The 22,637-nt window shown below is 44.8% G+C and overlaps 1 protein-coding gene across 1 annotated transcript in view; it reads left to right on the top strand.

Moving 5' to 3' along the window:
* Positions 1–1,353: 1,353 nt before the first annotated feature.
* Positions 1,354–22,637, top strand: part of LOC149306339 (septin 12-like) — a 59,620-nt gene continuing 38,336 nt past the window's right edge. The window contains exons 1-3 of the mRNA XM_089540313.1: positions 1,354–1,521; positions 1,670–1,813; positions 16,397–17,749. Of these exons, the coding sequence (XP_089396439.1) occupies positions 1,759–1,813; positions 16,397–17,749 (1,408 nt within the window). The 5' untranslated portion in view covers positions 1,354–1,521; positions 1,670–1,758. The remainder of the gene's footprint in view (positions 1,522–1,669; positions 1,814–16,396; positions 17,750–22,637) is intronic.

The raw sequence follows: 22,637 nt of genomic DNA, 5'->3' as shown, positions 1-22,637 counted from the left end.
TTGGTTTGGCACCCATCTGCTAAGGAGGAATTGAGGAAGAAAAGGTGTTAGAAAATCCTTTCTCCAAACAAAACCTTTCCCAAATGGACTCCCTCCCTTCATACCTTTAACCCCTTGGATAAGCTGAAGGTAAACAGCAAAGAAAGGAGCTTCAGAATATACATTCTTGGGTTTGTTCCTGCAAGGATGTGAAACAGGGAAGGGGCTGCAACCAAAGCCCCCAAAGCAAAAAGGTTGTTTCATTGAATTGCTTAATTTTATGTCTCTTTTTAACTATTGCATTCTGAATACCGTGCTGTTTTTACCCCCTTCGTGCATTAAACTAGGCCTTGGTTTAGGGTTGGCATCATTCTCTTCCACAAAACCGGGATAAAACTCTCTGAGTTTGGGTTACCATACATTTTTCTTTCCTACTTTGGGGCAAATAAGGAACTGCAAATGGGGAACCAGTCATCAAATTCAGTACTTTCTGTATTTCTGTACTTTCGGTATTTGCTTCAATGGGGTCTTCCTCTTAGGTACACAAAGCAGAAGAATGCCTTTTGCGATAGTACTTTCCGCTTTCAGCGACTCCCACGACTGTATAAATATGCTTTATATCCTGTATAAATATGCTTTAGATAAACAGATACAGGGTTAAATAGAATGGGAAAAAATGGTCAAGGAGATAGTAGAAGAAGAAACGGAAAGAGGAGAAAAGGAAGAAGGGAAATCGGAGATAATAAGTAAAGTAAAGTAGACGAGAAGATGGATGAAAGGAGATAATAAAGAGGAAGAAGAGAGAAGGAAAGATGAAAAGAAAAGAAAAATTTACTAGAAAACACTATGTACAAGAGGAATGAAGTCTGTGGAGAAAAGACGAGATGAACTGGAATAAGTTTATGTATTAGAAAGCGTGAGGACTGAAAACAGATAAGACTGTACATATTAAAAAATTGGATGCATTTTTAAAATAAAGTAAAAAAAAATAATGATAATGATAATAATAATAATAATAATGATAATAATAATAATAATAATAATAATAATAATAATAATAATAATAATGGACCACCCGTGCTGGAATCTGAGCCGATCTCCAGACATTGGTGTCCTTGCAGCTGGAAGTGCTGGTGACCGGGAAAGCTGACCCCTAGGAAGCCAACTGGCTTGGGCTTTTGCCAGGCCACCTCTTGCCTGTTGTTGCTTTCTTTCCATAGGCAGGCCCAGCACTTTCCCCTTTCCTCTCTTGCAAAGATCAGTTTCAAGCAATGCTTCTCCCCCCCTCCAAGATCCCCTCCCACCCTTCTCCTCTTTCTTTCTTTCCTCCTCCCTTCTTCTCTTCTCTTCTTTCCAGAGAAGGAAGAGGGACAGGCAAGGCTGTTCAGCCAATGCGCAAGGCTTTTGCTGGGGCTGGGCTGCTGGGGGCTTTTTCCTTTTTCTCAAGGGGGGAAAAGGAAAAGAAAAGTGAAAAGTGAAGGCAAGGCTGGCTTTCCCCTCTCCTACTCTTGCTGAGCCAGAAGCAAGAAGGAAAGCCTCCAGGTTGGTGTGGGTGAACCAAACAGGCTGGGGAAGAAGCCAGAGTTGTGGGTCCCCTTGCCCTGTGCATGCTTTTGCACACTCTTTCACACTCTCTGCTTTTCCAAACTGCCCAGCTTCTCTCTGTTTCTTTTCTTCTTCTTGGCTGCAGAGTCTTCCTAGCTGTGGATCCGGGAGGCGGCCGGAGATCTGGCAACGCAGCAGCACTGAGCTGTGAGAGCTCTCCAAAACCGAGCCAAGATGTCCCAGCTGTCTGTCAAAGAACATCTGGATGGGATACTTTCTGACTTCGAAGGTAGGATCAAGGTTCTAGTCCTCAGGCATTTTTCTATGTGTGTGTCAAGTCGTTTCCGACTTACGGAGACACTAAGGCAAAGCTATCGCAGGTTTTCCCTGGCAAGGTTTTGTCAGTGGTTTGCCCTTGACTTCCCCTGAGGCTGAGAGAGTGTGACTTGCCCAATGTCACCCGGTGGGTTTCATGGCCGAGCATGGAATCAAACTCTGGTCTCCAGTCATAGTCCAACAGCCAAACCACTACGCCAATATATGAAACATAAATGAATGTTGTGTTTCGATTTGGGTTCCAGCTCCAAGATAGCTCACAGTGTGTCTATTTGGGAATGGAGATGTTCCAAAATCCAAAGAAGCCTAAAATATAAAAGACTTCTAGTCCTAACCTGTGCCCAGTTAAGATTTGGGGTAAGTTATTTTTATGGACTCCCAGCTCTCAGAATTGCCCAGCCAGCATGGCCAGTGAGCAAGCCAGCTGGGGGATTCTGGGAGCTGGAGTCCACAAAAGTAACTTCCCCCAAGTTCTAGTGTGAAATACCTGTGGTGCATCTGCAGTCTTGGGCACTGCAGGAGTATACCTGGTTTGGTATTTTTTAAAATGAGAGCTTTGTACTCCTTAAATGAACTCTCCCAGTGGCAAAGTTGTTGTGCATTGAACCATAGGAAAACAAAGGTGTCACTATCTCAACCACCCAATGAAAAAAGTTTGGGGTTTTGGAGTTATTTCAGATTTGGGAATTCCAGGTAAGGAATCCTCAACCTATATGTGCCAGGTATTTACAAAGCTGTCTGGCCGTTGTGTGCCTTCAGGTCATTTCTGGAGGTGACCCAAAGGCAAACAATATCATAGGTCTTCTTAGCAAGATTAATTCAGAGGGGGTTGCTTTTGCCTTCCTCTGAGGCTGAGAGAGTGTGAGTTGCCCAAGGGGACCCAATAGGTTTCAAGTGGTGGAACTGAACCCTGGTCTCCAGTCATAGTCATGCTAGCTTATATTTATCCAAACTCTTGTTGCATCTATCTAGACCAATACTATCAATACTATCACTGGCAGTGTCTCTCCAGGGATTTAGATAGGGATTTCCCCCCGCTGTACTTGGAGATTTAAACCAGAGGCCTTCTCTGTATAGAGGCTGCATCCACACTGCAGAAATAATCCAGTTTGACACCACTTTCATGGCTCAATGCTATGTAATTCTGGGAGCTGCAATTTATTGTGACACCAGCGTTTGCATATTCCTTAGCACTGAGCCCATGAAAGTGGTGTCAAACCGGATTATTTCTGCAGTGCAGGCGCAGCCTGAGACTTGTCTTTTTGGTTCCAATTAACCTGCAACAGAGGAAACAACTTGTTGATCAGTCTAACCTTAGAGTTTATCACACGAAGGAGATCAGGGATTTATCCCGTGAATATCCCGGAAAAATTGTGTAATGCCGCGAAACTTTTTCACACGACGTTGCACAAAACCAACACACTATTAAAGTGTTCACAAAGAAGCATTAACACACATCTTTTTACTTTCGGGATTTCAGTGGCAATTAATTTCTGATATCACTTTATTTCGCGTCATTACATGATTTTTTCGGGCACATTCACAGGATAAACTCCTTCATGCAATAAATACGATAGTGAAGTGACTGCCTCAGGCGGTGGGTTTTTGAATGTCATAATAGGACCACAAATTGCAAGTGATTTACTTTTTTATTATTGTGTTTTTACTGCCAGGGATAAAGAGTTTGTGGGATTTTCTGCCTTAGGTGCCAAAAGTAACTTGGCTGGCTTTGGATGCAATGCACTTTGACTTGTGAGGTGTGATGCCAGAACCAATGGCTGCTCCAAACAGGCAGCAAAAAGTCTTGGGGGCAGAAAGCCAGAATTTGGGGGTACAGTGGGCTTTTGGTATCCACTGGATTCCAAGTCCCCCCCCCCATGGATACCAAAATATGTGGATGCTCAAGTCCCATTAAATACAATGGCATAGTGCAATGGCGTCCATTATACAAAATGGCAAAAGCAAGGTTTGCTTTATGGAGTGTGTGTGTGTGTGTGTGTGTGTGTGTGTGTGTGTGTGCATATATATATATATATATATATATATATATATATATATATATATTCCGTGGATATTCTTTATATTTTTTGAACTGTGGGGGGCTTCGAGTGGCATTTTCACACCCCAGCCACCACCTTGCATTCCAGCTTTAAAAGGTACACATTCAAAAGGGCACTTGGCATATCCAAGCTCCTTATACAAATACATTAAAGTACACACAGCCATGGCTTGCTGCTTCCTCCCCCCCCCCCCCTTTTACACACTCACCTGATCAATATTTATTCTTATGAACATTAATACATGCACACACACTCATGCGAAAGAAGGGGTGGGGATTTTTTACCTAACGCTGCTACTTCGGTCAGACCCAAAGCCACTGTTTCTCCAGAGATTTCTCCATTCGAACCCTGCCCTGAGAGTCGCAGTCCAACATTCAAACCACTATGCCGCGCTGGCTTTCCAGGTTATTGAAAACAAAACATAATCAAGAATGAAAGAATAAAAAATTTCAAACACAATTTGGTAACACACCAATAAAGGAAAATGCAGCCGCCATGGAATTAAATGCCTCTTCTGCAACAAGTGGGGTCAGGGGACAAAGACCTGCCTGACCAAAAGGCCCAGTGGAAAAGCAACAGTGAGATTTCCTAAGGGGATCTAGGACTCATCTGCATTTGCACTGGAGCCTCCGCAAGGGCTGCGCTGCTGCAGACTGGCAGCTGCCCTTGAAAAGTGATAGCCTCTTCCAAGTTTCCCATCACCAGAGTTCAGCAGCAACTGTCAGCTGCTTTCAGTGATGCAAGCAGGTTGCAAAGCAACCTCCTGTCCATACAGATCAGTAGACTGGCAGGGTCCTTTTTCTTCCTTTTTCTGTACGGTGCATGCATCTAGCAAGGTTGGCAGTGCCAACCAATGCCAGCAGCAGTGGCCAATAGAGGCACGAGAGGCTGCCCAAAATGGCCAGGGCATTAAATGTGGACCCATGCCACTCTCTTAGGGCGCATCTGCACTGTAGAAATAATGAAGTCTGACACCACTTTAAGTGCTGTGGCTCCATCCTATGGAATTTTGGGATGTGGAGTTTTACAGGGTCTTTAGCCTTCTCTGCCAAAGAGTGATGGTGCTTCACCAAAGTCTATGGTCAACATCTACCAGAAACTGACCATAGAAGTGTATTGGAAGACCTACAAATGCCTAGAGAAGTATTCTCTCTAGGAATCTCTAGGTCCTCCAGTATGTCTTCTGGCAGACCTTGAGTCACACTGGAGGACTTAGAGATCCTTAGAGACAAATATTAATCCAATCTATGAATTTCATACGGACCTAAGTCACTCTTTTAGGGTGCATCTACATTGTAGAAATAAAGTCTGGCACCATTTTAAGTTCTGCGCCGCCATCTTATGGAGGATGCATCTACACTGTAGAAATAATGCAGTTTGATCCATGTTAACTGCCATGGCTCCATCCATCCTGGGATTTGTAGTTCCTTTAGCCTTCTTTTCCAAAGAGTCACCAAATGACATATCCCAGGATTTTGTAGAATGGGAGCCATAGCAGTTAACATGGTGTCAAACTGCATCATTTCTACAGTTTAGATGCACCCTTTGAAACCCAAGTAGTATTTAGCAAACAGGTCTTTGTGGACAGGCATCCCAGAAATCGAGAAACTTGAAAACCCTTAGATTTCCAGGGTGCGGTGAGTGGAGTATTTTCAATGAACTGTGGTCTGGCTGCGTTGGCAGTGAAAAGCATGGCTTGAGTTTGGCAATGGGCCATTCCAGAGGGCAAGTGTTTGCCCACATTCATTACCTGAAATGCAGGTAAAGAACCCATCCTCACCATAGTATTCGGATACAGTTTCATCCCGAAAAGTCCGTGAGAGTGTGTTCAGGGTGGAAGGAGGTACAATAACTAGTGTGTCTCTCTTAAAGAGGAAGGGGAGAAGAGAGGGCAGGGCAGGGTGTTGTGCGTGTTGTGTGTGTATCAGAGGGAGGGAGTGCAAAGAAAAGCTTCCCATTACCAGCTGTCGTTGTGGCAGTGTCTCCGGTTCAGCATTTCACAGATTGTAATTAAGGAAGGTTTTGGAGGAGGACAAGCCAGCGAAAGAAAGAGAAAGAATATGCCTGGGAGGCAGGGCCTCCAGAGTGCATTGCACAGAGATTGCAAGGGAAGTGCGCTGCTCAGCAAGGCAGTGAAAACAAGAACAGCCTCTCTTTGGTGTCATTTAGACGTCGTCGTTTTTTAGCGTAACTATACGAATAATCTCACTCACATGTTCCGCGCAACTATACGCATAATCTCACTCACGCGTTGTTGGAACCTCACCTCTGTGGGTTCTGTTGCTCCCACATGCCAAAATTCAAATAGAGATGGAGTCCATGATGCAAATGTATCTTCGAAGCATGTTCAAGGCGCATCCCAGGTCCATTCACATGGGTTATTCACACAGCCGACATGTGATCTTTAGGAAGACTTGGGGAAAACCAAGCTTTTTGGCACCCGCTCAGACTCAATCGGATGCATTAGAAATGCATGTGAACGACAAAGGCTGAGCCTAGATTCTGTTGCTGTGGTTGTTACCTGCTTTCGAGTCGATTTCAACTCATGGCGATGATGATAAATTAATAGTACTATAATTTAATGGCTAATATATGTTACGAATAGAATATGTTGAAAAGAAGATAAGAAGAAGAATGAAGATATCAGTAATAATTGTATGCGTTTTTTAAAATTATGGGTTTATGGTTTGATATGAATAAGATTCAGATAAGGTCATTAAGCATAGATAATTCATATGATTGATTATATATGGCATGTGGAATACTATTTTTAGTATTTTATGTAGGTTATATTATTAATTTTTAAAAACGATGGTAAAAAAGGGAAAGGAAGGGAAGGGGAAGGTGGGAGATCAACCTGAGCCAGATATCCCTGGACCAAGGTGGAGCGCGAGTGCGAGTCCAGGGGTGTTCTCTTCTTGCTTGCCAAGGAATGTGCCCATACCTATAATTAAAAACATTTACCTTTTGGCTACCAGTTCTCTTCGCCATCAGAGAAACACATTCTTGTTGATTGCATTCCACAGGTCAGACCAGAAGGAGTAAAAGAAAAAGGGAAAGAAAGCAAGCCTCAGTTCTTGTTGAGGAAGAATGAGAGTGGCATTGGCAGAACGCACAGCTTCTTGGGTCTGGTTCACTCTGGAGGGATTTCCATCATTACAGGGATACCTTAACACAGCCTCTGATGGTGAAACTAGAGTTGAAAGAGAACTCCAAAGGTCATCCAATCCAACCCCCAAGCAATCCTGACAGATGCCCCCCCCCCAGTCTCTATTTAAAAACCTCCAAAGAAGGAGACTCTGAGCCAGTATATTTCCACTGTCAGTCAATCAATCAATCAATCAATCACCATAATAATAATAATACATTTTATTTATATACCACCTTTCCAAAAGATCGAGGCTGTTTACACAATTGCAAAGCAAATCCATAAGATACAGTACAATAGAATACAGTAATACAATAATAAAAACCAATACAAACATAAAGGTCAATGCAACTCTAATACAATACAATACAATACCCTCCTCCCTCCCTTTACATATATAACAAAATGTCTAAATATAACAATGATAAAATATAAAATGAATCATTAAAACCATTAGTTAAACAAAACAGAAGGAAGCGTCAGTGAGGGGGTGACTCCATGAAGGACCACGCTGGGTGACACCAGCCCTGCTTTCTATGGGTATCATGCATACACATCTTTGGGTGTATGATGCTAGGTCCTGGATGAAATCTACACTCCATGGAGCCCATGAATGATGCAAGATGCTTTATTCACTCAATTTCACTTAGCCTGTGGCTTAAGGGGACCTCTTTCCTGCGGCCCAGATCTTTTTTATTCTGTGCTGACAGTGATGGAGCGTTTCATGTCTTTCTCCTCCTTACCCCGCGTCATTCGGAGGTCAGCACCTGACTTGTTGGGGGTCCGACCTCCGAGGGCAACCCGGGTCAAAGTGCAGAAACGAAACCCTCTTTCTCCCCTGAAGGAAAGGAACAAAATACTCCCGTTTGTGGCAGCCACTTGAATTGAGCAGATAGCTGTGATACTCAGGACCAGCCCCTGGTTAGAACGGTTCTTGGAACCAAATTGTGTTCTCATTTAGGACAAGCGATTCCTAAATTTCCCAGCCAACAAGCCAATAAATGGAAAAGTTGTATTCCATCCAGAAATCGTGATATACTAGAATTAGGGAGGACGGTTCACCTAGTGGCTTTTGATTTAACAAGGGGAGGGTTGGCGTATTTACTTGTGCCATCTAGATCTCTGCTTTACGTCTTTATTTTATGTCTTCATTAAGCTATTTACTATTGTTGTGGTGGTAGTGGACCTTCAAGTTGTTTCCCACTTACAGTGACCCTAAGGCCAACCTATCATGGGGTTTTCTTGGCAGATTTCTTTCAAGAGAGGTTACCATTGCCATCCTCTGAGGCTGAGAGAGTGTGACTTGTCCAAGGTCGCCCAGTGGGTTTGATGACCGAGCTGGGATTTGAACCCTTTTGGATTTGGGGGGATTTTTGGAATATTTGCATATCCATAATGAGATGTATCTTGGAGATGGGATCCAAGTCTAAACATAAAAGTTCAAAGTGGTGACCTATAATACAAAAGTGAGAGGGGAGATTAAATAAGCAACCAATTTTAAAACAGTTTCAAAACATTTTAGAACATAACAGTGAAGTTAAAAGTAGAACACATCTCTCTAAAGGCCATTCTGTATGCAATGAGCCATCCGAAACCTTTTGAGTTCAACCGTTCAACATGGTTTGGTTGAACTTAGACCCCGTTAAAACCCATGGAACAAGTTAATCATGGCTTTACTTATATCTGATTCATTGAAGTAAGGACTGAGTTTAACTATCTGAGTCCAGGATCCACCCGTCGTTTGAAAGGCTTCAAGGCGATACAGTAAGGTACAGATAACAGCAAGGCATCACTGTGTGTGCTTACTCTGTGAGTAAAACAAGGAATTCCAGTGTTCCCATTCAGCAGCAAATCCTCCACCTGGATTTAAAACAAAGCAAATTTGTTTACCAAAAGCGATGAAATTATCGGGGAGATAGGCTGACTTCGTGTTGCATCATGTGTTCCTATCAGTTCCTCTTGCATGTCATCCAGGGGCTTTGGAGGAAACTTGATCCAAAAAGAAAGAGAGGGAAAGCAAACCAAACGGTTTGCGTCTCTGTGCATGCATCTTTTGCATTTATGTCTGCGATTCTAAACCAGGTGGGCAACGTCTGGCATAGGAGGGTCTCAGTTGGGATCTGCAAACCCACGAGGGGCTGGGATGCCAAAAGCAAACTTGTTGCACTGAAGAAAGTTCGAGGCAAAGGCTGTCCACATACTGCTACAGCAGGAGACCAGAGTTTGGCCTGATTCCCACTATCTTTTAAACTGGACCGCAAATCGGTTTGAACCTGATTCCCACTTGAATCGAATCGCTGAAGCAATTTGGAGAGGGGGGCCATGCACTAGACCCATTTAACCCACATCTTTCTGACACTGATTTTCCCCACATCTTTTGGGATAAATCGATTCCGCGCAAGTGTGAACCAGATGCCGATTGTTTGGCATCTGGAATCGATTTAAATTTGCCCTTTGACTGGCTGGAGCGGCTCCATTTTTAATCAATTCATGCGTGAATATGAACCACAAGTGGGTTGTTTCACAGGGAAAAAAATGCGAGCAGGGCAAATATAGTGTGAACTACGCTCCGCTGTCGAATCGATCCATCGATTCAGATTGCAAACCGATTTATTTGTAAGTGGGAATGAGGCCCACAATTCCCCATTCAGCCATGGAAACACTCTTTCAAGCCCAGAAAAAACCATGATAGTTTCATCTTAAGCCATAGGTCAGAATTGAAGGCACTCAGCAACAACAATTGAGAATTCTCAGCCAGAGAGCACTAGTGTTCCACAAAACTACATATCTCAGGATTCCACAGAATGCTCCCATTGCGGTTAAAAAGGAATCTAGTGCTATCATTACGTAGTGTGAAAGGTCTCATGGACTTGTACCTGCATCTGTAGTTTACAGATGTGTTTATATTGATTTTTAATTATGTATGGAAGGGCTTTGCCTCGAACTTCCTTTGATTCAATGCAATAGAATAAACCAGATGAGTGGGGTCAAGGGTCTGGTTTATTCCCTGGAAGAGCTTCCTTCAGAGGGGAAATTAGGATTGATGGTTTCCAGCTTTACCATAGACCCATCTGTGAGCCCTAGTTGACCCAGGCAGATGATGCGTTTAGCAAAGAGGCAGCAGGAAGGAGGGTTCTGGAAGCAGCCCAGAAAAATTGTGACGACTGAGTCTGATAGAGAATGAAGGAGAAAGCTTAGCAAATTACACCCACCCAAAGCTTATGATGCAAGTGGGTCCTTGTCTATGGACTCATTCCCTCTACCTTTTAAATCGGATCATGAATCGGTTTGAACCAGTTCAAACGACCCATGCGAATGTAGTGGGAGAAAATGCGATCGGGGCAAATGTAGTGAGAACCACGCTCCACTGTTGAATCGATCCATTGGTTTGGATTGCACACCGATTTATCTGTAAGTGAGAATGGGGCCAATTGTAGAAGTAAGTCACATAGATTTCAGTAAGCCTTACTCACAGACAGGGTCAGGACTTACTCCCAGGAAGCTGCTTTTTAAAAGAGGCGTAGTGGTTGAGTGTTGGACTATGACTCTGGACACCAGGGTTCGATTCCCAGCTTGGTCATGAAACCAACTGGGTGACCTTGGGCAAGTCACTCTCTCTCAGCCTCAGGGGAAGGCAAGGGCAAACCTCCTCTGAACACATCTTGCCAAGTAAACCCCATGATAGGTTTGCCTTGGGGTTGCCATAAGTTGTAAACTACTTGACGTCCCACACCAACAACAACATTATGCTCAATATTCAGACACAGCTGTTTTTGGTTTGGTATATTGGTATTCAAAGGGATCTTGTAGCACTTCTGAGACTAACTGTGCTAAACAGAGCTTTCATAGGAGGAAGCAGACCAAGTCTATCTAGTTTATCACACAAAAAAGATCGGGAGTTTAAACCGCGAATATCCCGGAAAAATCACGTAGTTGCGTGAAATGATTTCATATGACGTCGCACAACACCCGCCATTAAAGTGGTCACAAAGAAGCATTAATGCACATCTTTTTACTTTCGGGATTTCAACGACGATGCATTTCCAATATCAGTTTATTTGCGCAACTGAGTGTGATAATCATTCATGCAATTACTTGCCATTGTTGCTTTATTTATGGGATGTTTTAAATGTGCTTTAATTTCTCTTTAATGCCAAAATTAGCCTCGTGGTGACAAACTATGAAAGTTTATGCTACAACTGCTTCTACACAGTTCATCTCAAGATTCCTTTGCATGGCTTTAGAGAATACGTTGGTGACACTGACCAAAAGTTTGACTTGTCCAGAGCAACAAAAATTATATTGGGACTGCAGATCTTTCTGGTCACGCTGAGTAGGGAAATCTGAGAGTTATAGTCCAAGAAAAGGAACTTTTCAAGCTCTAGAACTGTCAAATACAACTTCCCCTTCTGTATAACCAGGACTTTACCCTGATCCTTTCTCTGTATCTCTTTCACACTGTAGCATTTTGAGACCATTTTAATTGCCGGGATTGAAACGTGGGATTTGCACTTTCATGAGGATTCTCTGCCAGAGAGCTCTAGCACCTCACCAAACTACAAACCCCAGTCTTTCGTAGTCTGCAGCCATTATCGTAAAAGTGTTATCCAAAGTGAATAGTTGTGTAGTGTGAAGGGCACCTCTGATCTGGTTTCTAGCTGGAAGGTGACAGCATACATTCCAAGGCCACCAAGAATGAATTTTATGGTGCAGCGAGCTTGTCGAAACAGGCTCTCATGCCTACTTGGCTTCAACAGGAAGCCTCTCTGGAGTCCTTCCTTCCGGGTATAATCTCAACTTGTTCTCAGATCATTTGGAAGATACGTTTCCACCAGGCAGAGGCAGGTGAGGGATAAATCAGCTGCAGAGGCACCTACCTGTACATCTGCACATCAAGGAGCGAAGCGATGGGCAACCTGTGGTCATACAAGTATTATTGGACTGCAACCCCCATGGTATTGCATGGGTATTGGTGATGCCCATGGCTCTTACTGGCAACTCTAGGACCAGTCTACTTTCTCTCGAGCGAACACATTTCAAATTGGAAAAGGAGTCAGGCAAAGTTGCATTCTGCATTTTGTCACCCTATTTCAGGTCAGAGAATATATTTCTGGCTTGAAACCTAGCTTCATTTTCTCCAAACATCCTTTGTTTAGGAGATGCACTCACATGCCTCCTGCCTGAAGCAGAAGAGCGCATTCCCATCGCCATGGCACAACAGGGGCTTCAAAAACAAGCAGGTAATGGGGTAGCATCGAGTTTCAGAAGCTGTCGGCGGTGCTGATGGATGGTTGGAATAGCCTTGGGCTCCGTATAGGTTACTGGTGTTTTTGGAGACCAGCTGGCCACCGATACATTTCAGGTGTTGTACCAAAAAAAAAAAGCCCAACACTTTGATTTTGTAGCCTTCTTCATCACTGAGGCTCATGGTAGGTTATAATGTAAAACAAGAGAGGACAGACCAAGATCCACATGGACACCCTCAATGTTTTGTGGTGTCGGCCACCATCCTATGCTTATTCTGTCCTAGGAAGAATGCATTTACTGTGAACATTGTTCAATAGTAGGTTAGACAGTGGAATAGAGGTTGGATGGCCATCTTTCAGGAATCCTGTAGTTGTGTATTCCTTCATGGTTAAAGGCTGGACCAAGTGACCCTTGCAATCCTTTACAGCTCTTAAGATTCAGTGTTTCTATGATCTGTAGGAAAAGGTGGTATAACATCTTTGATGCTCGTTGTGTGCCTTCAAGTCATTTCTGACTTATGGTAACCCTAAGGCAAACCTATCATTGGGTTTTCTTGCCAAGATTTGTTCAGTGGAGGTTTGTTGTTGCCTACCCTTGAGGCTGAGATTGTGTGACTTGCCCAAGGTCACCCAGTGGGTTTCATGGCCGAACTGGGAATCGAACCCTGGTCTCTAGCGTCACATCCCAACACTCAAACCACTAAACCATGCTGGCTGTCAGATTAATTTCAATGAAATTAATTGTGAAATATTTCACCTGAACATCAGCAGATGGAAATTCTAATTTGCTTAATTCCTTGGGTGCTAATCTGCTGAGGAGGTGATGACAGGCCAAGACTCTGATCCATAGAATTAATTTGAACACTGCTAAACTGCATATGAAATGCACACAAAATCTTCTGTTCTTTCTGTTCTTACTTTTGTTCATCAGCGTTTCAACCATAATGTTGTTCTCCTCTGCTAGATGTCAGGGCTGTGGAGTGTTGAGGCAATGGGGCTTCTGGAGGGGTTTCTTCGGCGAAAGAGTGTTTCCCCTTCTCATGCTCTCTCTCACACACAAACACCCCAAGAAATTTTTAGAAAAACAATTAGCGCTCTTTATAGATTCAGGGACCACGCTCTGATCCCTAGGATCATATGGCTCATGGTCCACCCCTAGTTTAGATACTAGCCATCCTATACAACAGAGCAGCCTTTCCCAACCTTTTTCCTTACCTTGGAGGAACCCTTGAAAGAAATGTAAAGTCCTAGGAAACTTCTTAGGATTGCTCTATCTTTGCCGTTGTTGCTGTTGTAGTTGCTGTTGTATGCTTTCAGGTTGCTTCCAACTCATGGTGACCCTAGGCCAAACTTTATCATAGGGTTTTCTTGGTAAGTTTCATCAGGAGGGTTGCCCTTGCCCTCCTTTGAGGCTGAAAAAGTGTGACTTGCCCCATGTCAACCCAGTGGGTTATATCTACAGCTCAAAGAAATACTTTGATTTCTCCGCCACCACAGATTCTTGCAGAAGCCCTTGCAACTTCTCTTATGACGGTTGGTGTCACCCAGTGCAGGTGCCCAGAAAGGGCTGCAGGGTGGCAGACTGTCCACCTTCCTTCTCTCCTCTGCCCCACTCACCTGTTGCCTGGCTGGCCACCCAATGACCAACCATATCACTGCTGGGCTGGTGTTGTGGCCTCTGGATGGCCCATTTTGGGACTGCTGGGTGAGTGAAAAAGGGAGGCAATGCCTTTTCTCGCTTGCCCAGCAGCTGCACCAGTCCTGTTGGTGTAGCGCCCCACATGCCACCCTTTTGGGATATCACCCAATGTGGTCGGCACCTCCTGCACCCTCCTATTGCACCCCTTGGTTTCATGGAAACTTAAGGATCTGGGCAAACCTTGTTGAGAAATTTTAGGGTACAGGTTTAGGTCCAAATACCTCCTGCTCTTTCCTGGCCTGCATTCCCAGCCTCTCCTCTCCTCTCCTCTCTATCACGAACTTCATTGTGCCCTAGACTCACCGCTTAACCTGCAACCCAGGGAGGAGGGAAAGCAATTCTGGGAGCAAGATCTGATTACTCGAGGATGCCTTGGGCAGGATCTTTTACATGTGGCGGCTGGAGGTGAATAAAGCGGTTACTGTGCTGCCCTCGGGGGAGACTTTTGATGGATATGGTATCGCCAAGAGATAAAACACGCCAAACAATTAGATGCAAGAGATTAGAGGCCTTGGGAGGAGCAAATCCAAAACCTGACTCCGGTTTCCCGTAGCCGCTCTCAAACGCCTCCATTCTAAGGAAGGATGGCACTATTGGCACTGATGTGCATGAGCTTTCTCTCCTATTTTGGGGGGACCCGGAGCCCACAATGGCAGGAAAGAGCCAGCTAACTTTTAGCGACTAAAAGGACAGGTTTCCAAACAGGACCTCCCATTCACAAGTCCCATTAGGGTAGATTTGAGTATGTTGTGACAAATCCCATCTGGGTAGCTATTACACTGTTGTCAGGACAAGAATGGGAAAGAACTTCATGGCATCTTGAAAACAGATTTGGCAGGGTGTTTTGCCTACACAAAAACTAAGCCAAAGCACACAAAACCTGTGGTACTATAGAGCCCAAACTGACAGACTTGGGATTCCAGGTTGTATTTCTTCATTTCATTTGGCAGGGACAATGGTGTCATCTGTCCTCCACTGTTCCCTCTGAATTTTGCTGCAATCCTTACATTAGGACAGGGTTGGCAGAAGGTATCTCTACATTTTAGAAATAATACATTTGGGACCACTTTAAGTGTTGTAGTTCTATCCTGTTGACTCCTGGGATCTGTAATTGTATAAGGTTTTTTGCTTTCTCTGCCAAAGAGTGCTGGTGCCTTGCAAAGTGACAGATCCCAGGATTCTGCAGGATGGAGCCATGACAGTTGTGTCAAACTGCATTATTTCTACAGCGCAGATGCACTCAGAGTTGAAGTTTTCATGGAGGAGTTTTATGCACTGAATTGTGGCCACCTTTCTGTCTGACACAGTGGTTCATAGGTCGCTGTGGGTCCTTGACCCTCATGGAAGTGGTCCATGGAAATGTTGCAAAAGAATCAACACATGTACTCTGCCTTACACTGGATTTGTTTTTACCAAGGATGGAGAATTATAGCCACTTGGATTAGGCCTGGAGTATCAAACGGGGAAATGAGGGCTTGGAACAAAGCCTGTGATTTTTCTAACATTGCAATAGTTTCGTTTCCAACAATGATGTCACTGAGGGTGAACATTTTCCCTAAGAATGAAGGAAAACGATTGAAGATAAATTTATTAAGCAGCAGAGCTCGAAAAGTTATTTGTTTGGATTACAATTCCCAGAACCCCCCAGCCAACATGGCCACAGGCTGGGACACTGTGAGAGTTGTAATAATAATAATAATAATAATGATGATGATGATGATGATGTTTATTTTTAGCCCGCTTCTCCCTAAAGATTGAGGCGGGTTGCAATAAAAGGAATTACAATACATACACAACAAATCATCAGTTACGTAATCCCCAACCCTCCACCAGTGTCCAAAATGCCTAAGCGGTGCCGTCGTTGTGCCAGGAATACGCGCGAGGGGCGGCGCTTCTGGACGCGCCTTACCCCTTGTGCGTATTCCGTACGGCAAGATGGCGACGCCCTATACAGATGGGCACCGCCATCTTGACGTAACGGACGCACAGCGTCCGGATGTCTAAACCTGGAAGATCCGTCGCGAGTGTGCGCTTTGGCACTTGCGGTGGCTCTTCCGGGTTGCCGGAAGGAGTGCGATTTCTGCACTCCTTTTTTGCAGCGCGGAGGAGTCACGCGGTTTGGCTGCTGCGGCTCCTCCGCACTGCAACCGGCAGCGGCCCAAGACAGTTTTGGGCGGTCTGTAACGGGCCATAGTTTACATAATTAAAATGTTTATAATTATAACTATAAAGCAATTAAAAACAGGTAAATGGAGTATCAATATGTGTGTGTTTGTGTGTGTGTCCGCATTCTCTTTTAAATGGGTCCACTAAGATTTGCCAGTAATTTTTAATGGGGTTAACTGTTGGTCTGAAGGCTTTCCTTTCTCATTTTGTTCTCCAGCTCTAAAGAGGTCCTTTGATGTAGAAGATGGAGAAGAGGAAGCTGCATTCCCTGCTTCATCTCCACCCAGATCTCCCCTGGGTCCCAACCCGCCTGGCATCCTCCTAGCCCCTGGCAATGGAGAGGGAAGAAGAGTGGGAGGCCCAATCATGCCCTCCTACCAGAACCTCATCAGCCTCAGCTCCAGCTCCAGCCCAACTCAGAGTCCCATCCTCAAGACAAGGATCAGCACTAGCCTCTCTTTCAACCGGGGCACCATGCATCCACCCCGAGCCAATGGGACCAACCTCACTAGGGTCTCCTCCTTCCAAACCCGTCTCAACCCCAATGGGTTCTCTTCCTCCTCAGGGCCCGGAAGTGACAATGAGAGCCTCCACAGCTCTTCATCCAGCTTGGAGTGCCCAACACCCATCAAAGGCCCTCAAAATGCCGTCCGGCAGTCTGAGTCCCCTGCACCTGCCGCCTCCCAGCTCTCCAGTCACATCCTGAAGAAGTTCTCCTCCCATGGTAACGTCTTCCATGCTGAGGTGGATCAACCCATCCAGGACGTCTCCAAGGCCGCTGTGAATCACAGTTCATTGCCATCCCTCGACCTGCACATTGCTGAAGACCAGGGACCCAACCTCCCTCTCTGCTCTGCCCCAAACTTTGATCCCACTGCCATGCAAAGCTGCAGGGACCGGAACTGCATCTCGCCTCTGCCAAAGAACAACACGTTCATGAGAAAGGAGGCCTTCATTCCAACCGGGCAGGTGGGTCAGTTGGCAAACAAGACTCCTTCTGCTCCAGCCTCCAGACAGACGAAGTTGCAGAAATTTCCCATCAGTCTTGACGGGTTGATTGGGAAGCCTCCTGAGTGTGCCTTCCCAATGGCACCAAAGACTGACCCTGCACCCAAACCTTTGTCTAAGGCAGAGCTCCAGGTCAACCTGGGCGCCAACCTTGGCTTGTCCCAGAAATGTCCAGAAATAACCAAGGAAGATAAAACTGTTATTGGGAGCAGTGTTTCCCTGCCACTGTCTTCTGGAAGCCTCCCAGGAGCAGCCAGTAGTGAGAGTTTGGCATCTCCTTTCCAGCTTGTGTCACACCTTCAGATGCCACAAGTCACTTGCCAGCCATCTTCTCATGGATACCCATCGACAGAGCCTCCACAAGGGGAGCCATCAAGCCCAAAAGAAAGCAGCTGTGTGCCAACTGAGAGGATCAACTCTTTTCTCTGCCAAGAGGTCTCCAAGCTTCAAGCTCTGGTACCACCTTCTTGCCCAAGGAAAGATTCCCTCACAAGAACAAACAGACCTCTGGACGTTTCCTCTGAGAAGAAAGAACCTCGAGGCAAGGATCTACTGAATGAAGGTAGGTGGAGTCACTACTGAAATTTCATCAGAGATCAATTTCAAAGCTCCTTTTCTTCAGGGGTGTTGAAAAAAGCCAAAAGAATTTAACTAAGTGGCGTAGTAGTAATCTTGCCATTGTGTTCCCACAAAAGGGGGCATCCTTTGGTTGCCACACCGTAGTGTTGTCTAGTGGTTTGAGTATTGGACTAGGAGTCTGGACGTTCTACTGTAGAAACCCACTGGGAGACCTTGGATGCAACACATTCGTTCACTTAGAGCAGTCGTTCTCAACCTTCCTAATGCCGCAACCTTTTAATATAGTTCCTCATGTTGTGGTGACACCCAGCCATAAAATTATTTTCATCGCTACATGCAAATATGTGTTTTCCGATGGTCTTAGGTGACCCCTGTGGGGTCCCGACCCATAAGTTGACAACCACTGACTTAGAGGAAGGCCATGGCAAACCCCCTCTAGACAAATCTTGCCAAGAAAACTACATGATACCTTCACCTTGGGGTCACCATAAGTTGGAAATGACCGAAGGCACCCAACAACAAAGTGGCAACCCTTGCGCGAGAAGCCAGATTTCCATTCCAGATTCTCAATCATGTGTTTAAAATGTTAAATGGTACAGTGAGATGTTGCCAACCTATTTGAAAGGTAAATTGATGCACCTAAAAGTTCACAGCACAAGAAATGTACCCTTTCCTTTGGCCAGAGGAAGGTATGGAGGTATCAAGAGCCATAAAAACATTTTTGGGGAGGGTGCATGTATTTTTGGGTTAGTCACCCTTCTGTGAGACCTAAGAGAAAGAATGAGAAAAATACAAGGACACCCTGTTCTGTTTCGGTGCCTCACTCCTTAGCCCCAGGCCATCCCTTTTTAATTTGCCATTGCATTTAACAGCATATAAAATAAAAATCCCTCCAAAAGCTGCAGAACCTTTGAAAACTGTAAATAGTATGAGCCTCGCCCAAGAAAGGGAAGTTAATAAAACGGAGAGACTTGTGCAATACTGAGACCCCCACCCTGCTTCCAGGGTTGGTCTCAGTCCTCTGTAGTAACTGTGGCTGGCAGGAGATCAGCAGCATTTCTGCCTATCCAGGGCTTGGAGAAGTTACTTTTAGAAGGGTGAGATCTGCCCGAACCCCGCCGCCAGCATGTCTAATGGCCAAGCTGGCTGGAGGATTCTGGCAGATCATATCCTCCCAAAAGTAACTTCTCTGAGCTCTTTTTCTACCTCTCTGGTTGTAAAGGAGCTAGTTTGCTTCCCCAGGCACTGGCTGCTTCACCCAGGATCTATCCTTCTCTTGAAGCCTTTACAATGTGCCATCTTTTTAAAAATCTGATGCTGCATCTGCACTGCAGAATTAATGCAGCTTGACGGCACTTTAACTGCCACGGCTCAGTGCTATGGAATCCTGGGACATTCTTTGCCAGCCTCGGACATTCTTTGCACAGCTTTGCCAAGTCTGGCATGTGTTATTTATTTATATTTCCACTACAGTTTCTGTTCATAGTTTTCTGATGAGACAGGTTTGTTGTCTGCAAATCTGGGGAAGTTTACTTCCCCAAACTTCCTTGTGTTCGAGGCATCAGGAGGACAAAGTCGTTCTCTGTTTCAGTTTCTTCTTTCGCGTCATGTTGCTGGCGGAGCCTCTCCTCTCTGGGCTTGGAATGCGCTGTGTGCCACTCCTCATAGATGATTCAGAAGGGCATAAGGAGAGACTGGACAGATGGGACCTAGCATCTAGTGATGGCTAAAGTATGCATCACATAAGTCACAGAGCAACTACTATGTGGTCACAGATTAGTGAGGATTCTCTGTAGCAGTGAGGTTGGCCAAAAAACTGTCTCACATCCTTGATATGCTATTGAGTTCAGCAAAGTTTTTGCAGGTGGTGAGGAGTCTGTTGGGATCAAGTCCAAAGAGACCAGAAATGCAGTGGCGTCACAAGGGTTGGCATCACCCGGTGGGATAACGCCACTCCACTCATACCACACCAGACAGAATCCTTAGTAATAGAAGTCAAAGATATAGCCATGTTAACCAGTAGGTAAAGAGATCCGTAGCACCTTTGAGACTCACTGAAAGAAAGATGTTGGCACCATGAGCTTTCGTAGACTTCATCTGCTTCCTCTAGATGAAGATGCCAGCCACAGATGCTGGCGAAACACCAGGAATAACCTCTTCTAGAACGTGGCCACATAGCCTGAAAAACCCACAAAAAACTTTCATGAGTTACGTTCCCTCTTTTGACCTGCCTTTTGCTCTCTGCAAAACAGCCGTCGGCTATCTCCGTCGTCAAAAGTGATCATAATTGTCTTTAAACAGAAGACAGGCAGGTTGGGACAACATATATAGACATTGTTTTCTTCAGGAGATCCTGAAATGGCTCGGCTGTCGTTTTTTAAAGTCTAACACAATCGTTTTGTACCCAAGCCAGCCCCAATTATTATATATTTGGGGTTGTTTTTCTCCTCTCTTTCCCCTAGCCCCAGTTTCCGTGACTTCCCTTGTTCCCTTGGCTTTGGGACAAAAGCTGAAGTCTATTTGGCAGAGGCTGCGGCTTCCCACCCGCCTTGTCCTGCACTCTATCCTGCAAGAAGAGTGGGTGGCAGGGGGCCAAACTGTACTTTTTAAAAGATGTTTTAACACCTACCTAAGCAATAGACGGAGGAACAGCTGTGTAATCTCTCCAGGTGAGGTGGGTGGTGGGAGCGGCACGGGTGGGACTTTGTTCTCTCTTGAGAAGTGGCTCCAACCAACACGTTCCTGGTGCCGATATAGACAGGCCCACCCGCAATAAAACTTGCTATTAAAACTACCTTTCCTTTTAGACCTCTGTCTCAGTTCAGGATCATCCCAGGCCTGGAGATCCTGAGCTTGCGGAGCCAAAACATGAGGCATAGATGTTTATCACACGGATGTTTTTGGAGCTCAGATCCGACGTGACTGCAGGTCCAATGATGCGAATTCACGTTCTATGCCACTCTGTTATCAAGAGCCCTACTTGCAAATTCAGGGCCATGGCTTCTTTGACGGAGTCTCTGCACCTGTAGTATGGTCTTCCCTGTTTTGCTATTGCCTTCCACCTTCCCAAGGATCATTGCATTTTCTTGGAAGGCATGTTTTCTCATGCCAGGGCCAAAGTATGACAGTCTCAGTTTAGTCATCTTGGCTTAGTAGTCATCTTCTAGAGTACAGTATAGTCATCTTCTAGTAGTCATCATCTTCTTCTAGGAAGCGTTGGGCCCAGATTTGCTCTAGAACCCAATCCTTTGTCTTTTTAACAATTCACTGTATTCACAGAACTCTCCTTCAGAACTCTGTTTCAAATCAAAATGGGGAAAAATAACCCAATTATGGGAGAAGAAGAAAAGATAATAACAAAATAGAGGTTTTCAGTTTAGGTAAGGAAAAAGGGAAAGTGGTAGGAAGAGGCGGAAATATATATTCCTTTCCGGGGGGAAAGTTAAGGGGGACTTATTACGCTTTCCTTTACGAACTTTATATATCAAGTGGTGAAAAAGTAATGAGTAAGAAATTCTGGTTTTTTTGCTCTTAGGAAGTTGTATGCATTGTTGAATGTTTGTTGAATGTTTGGGAGGGGTAGCAAGTTATGGAACTAAGGAATGAAAGTATGAAAAAGACTAATCATGAATGTCGTTTTTATATTGTACCTGAAAAGTGAAATAAAAATAGTGGGAGATTAGAACCCCATTTCAAATGAATATCCTAGCCTCTCCTATATCCCTCATCAATGATCAGGACTGTCTTGTGAATCTGAGTGGAGATTTGTAGCTGAACTGAGCACATCGCCTTCCTCTGTTTATCCGTTTCTCTATCTAACTGTAGGTTTTGCCTGATTATACCTCTGGCTGACAAGGTAACTCTTGTGTTTTCCCTGTTATAGTCATTCCTGCAGACACACTTCTATAATATCTAAGAGGTTGGTAATCTAAACAGAATGCCCTTTGGCTGTTTAATTTCAGGGCCACGTAGCACCCATGATCAAAGAAAGCAGAGCCCTCCTTCACCCTGCATTTGGATAATGTGCGGTTGTGGCTTTCAGGAAGGGTGATCCCAAAAAAGTAACTTTTCTAAGCTCTGTTTCCCCTATGCACTTACAGCTCCCACAAGGTCCTCAACTCCTTTCCATGCTTGCTGCCCAGTGGCCAGGCAAAATGAATTGAGGGGCCATTTTGCCGCTCAAAGCAAAGGACAATATGGCACCCGTTGGCAAAAGATGATATGGAACCAGTTGGCTATTTCTACAAAAGGAATAGCCATTTGTAATGGGTCAGCATTCTCCATTGTACATGAAAGCGGCAGGATAACTTAGCAAGCGATGAGCAGATTGCATGCTAGGTAGCTTTTTCTTGCATGTGATAAACCTTTTCAAAGAAAGGTAGGAGATGAAGCACAATCCTGGGAATGTGAAGTGCTGAGTTCTTCACTTCCATGTATCGCTTAAGGAACGAGATGGCAAGAAACCCCAGTGTCTCCACTGAGCATCTCCAAAAGCCCATTAAAGCCCATCTGTGGGTTAAACCTGCATCTGTAATTAAATCTTTATTAATTGAGCAGAGCCCTAGGATTATTCCTAGCCGTTTTGGAAAATAAACCTGCTCCAATTAGTCCCTGTCTATAGGGGACCATTATCTTGTCATGGTCTCTCTTTGAACAAAGTCACCAACATGCCACCTGCCATTGTGTTGGATGCTTTTGATATCCTACCAGTCGATGCGGCCTTCTTTTCTACAAAGGCATTAATGTGCCGGGGATGTTGGAGAGGACCACAGGCTATCTCCGAAAACAGAGGTACCCAGCCTCATGTTTGCTAAATATACTTTTATTGATTATAGTTGGCTCCTCGCATTTGCAGCTTTGACTTTTATGGC

Source organism: Sceloporus occidentalis, unplaced genomic scaffold (assembly GCF_023333645.1).
Source record: "Sceloporus occidentalis isolate IW3139 unplaced genomic scaffold, rSceOcc1.0.p SCAF_10, whole genome shotgun sequence".
In the NCBI taxonomy this organism is placed as follows: Eukaryota; Metazoa; Chordata; class Lepidosauria; order Squamata; family Phrynosomatidae; genus Sceloporus; species Sceloporus occidentalis.
This window is presented reverse-complemented; position numbering and strand designations above follow the sequence as displayed.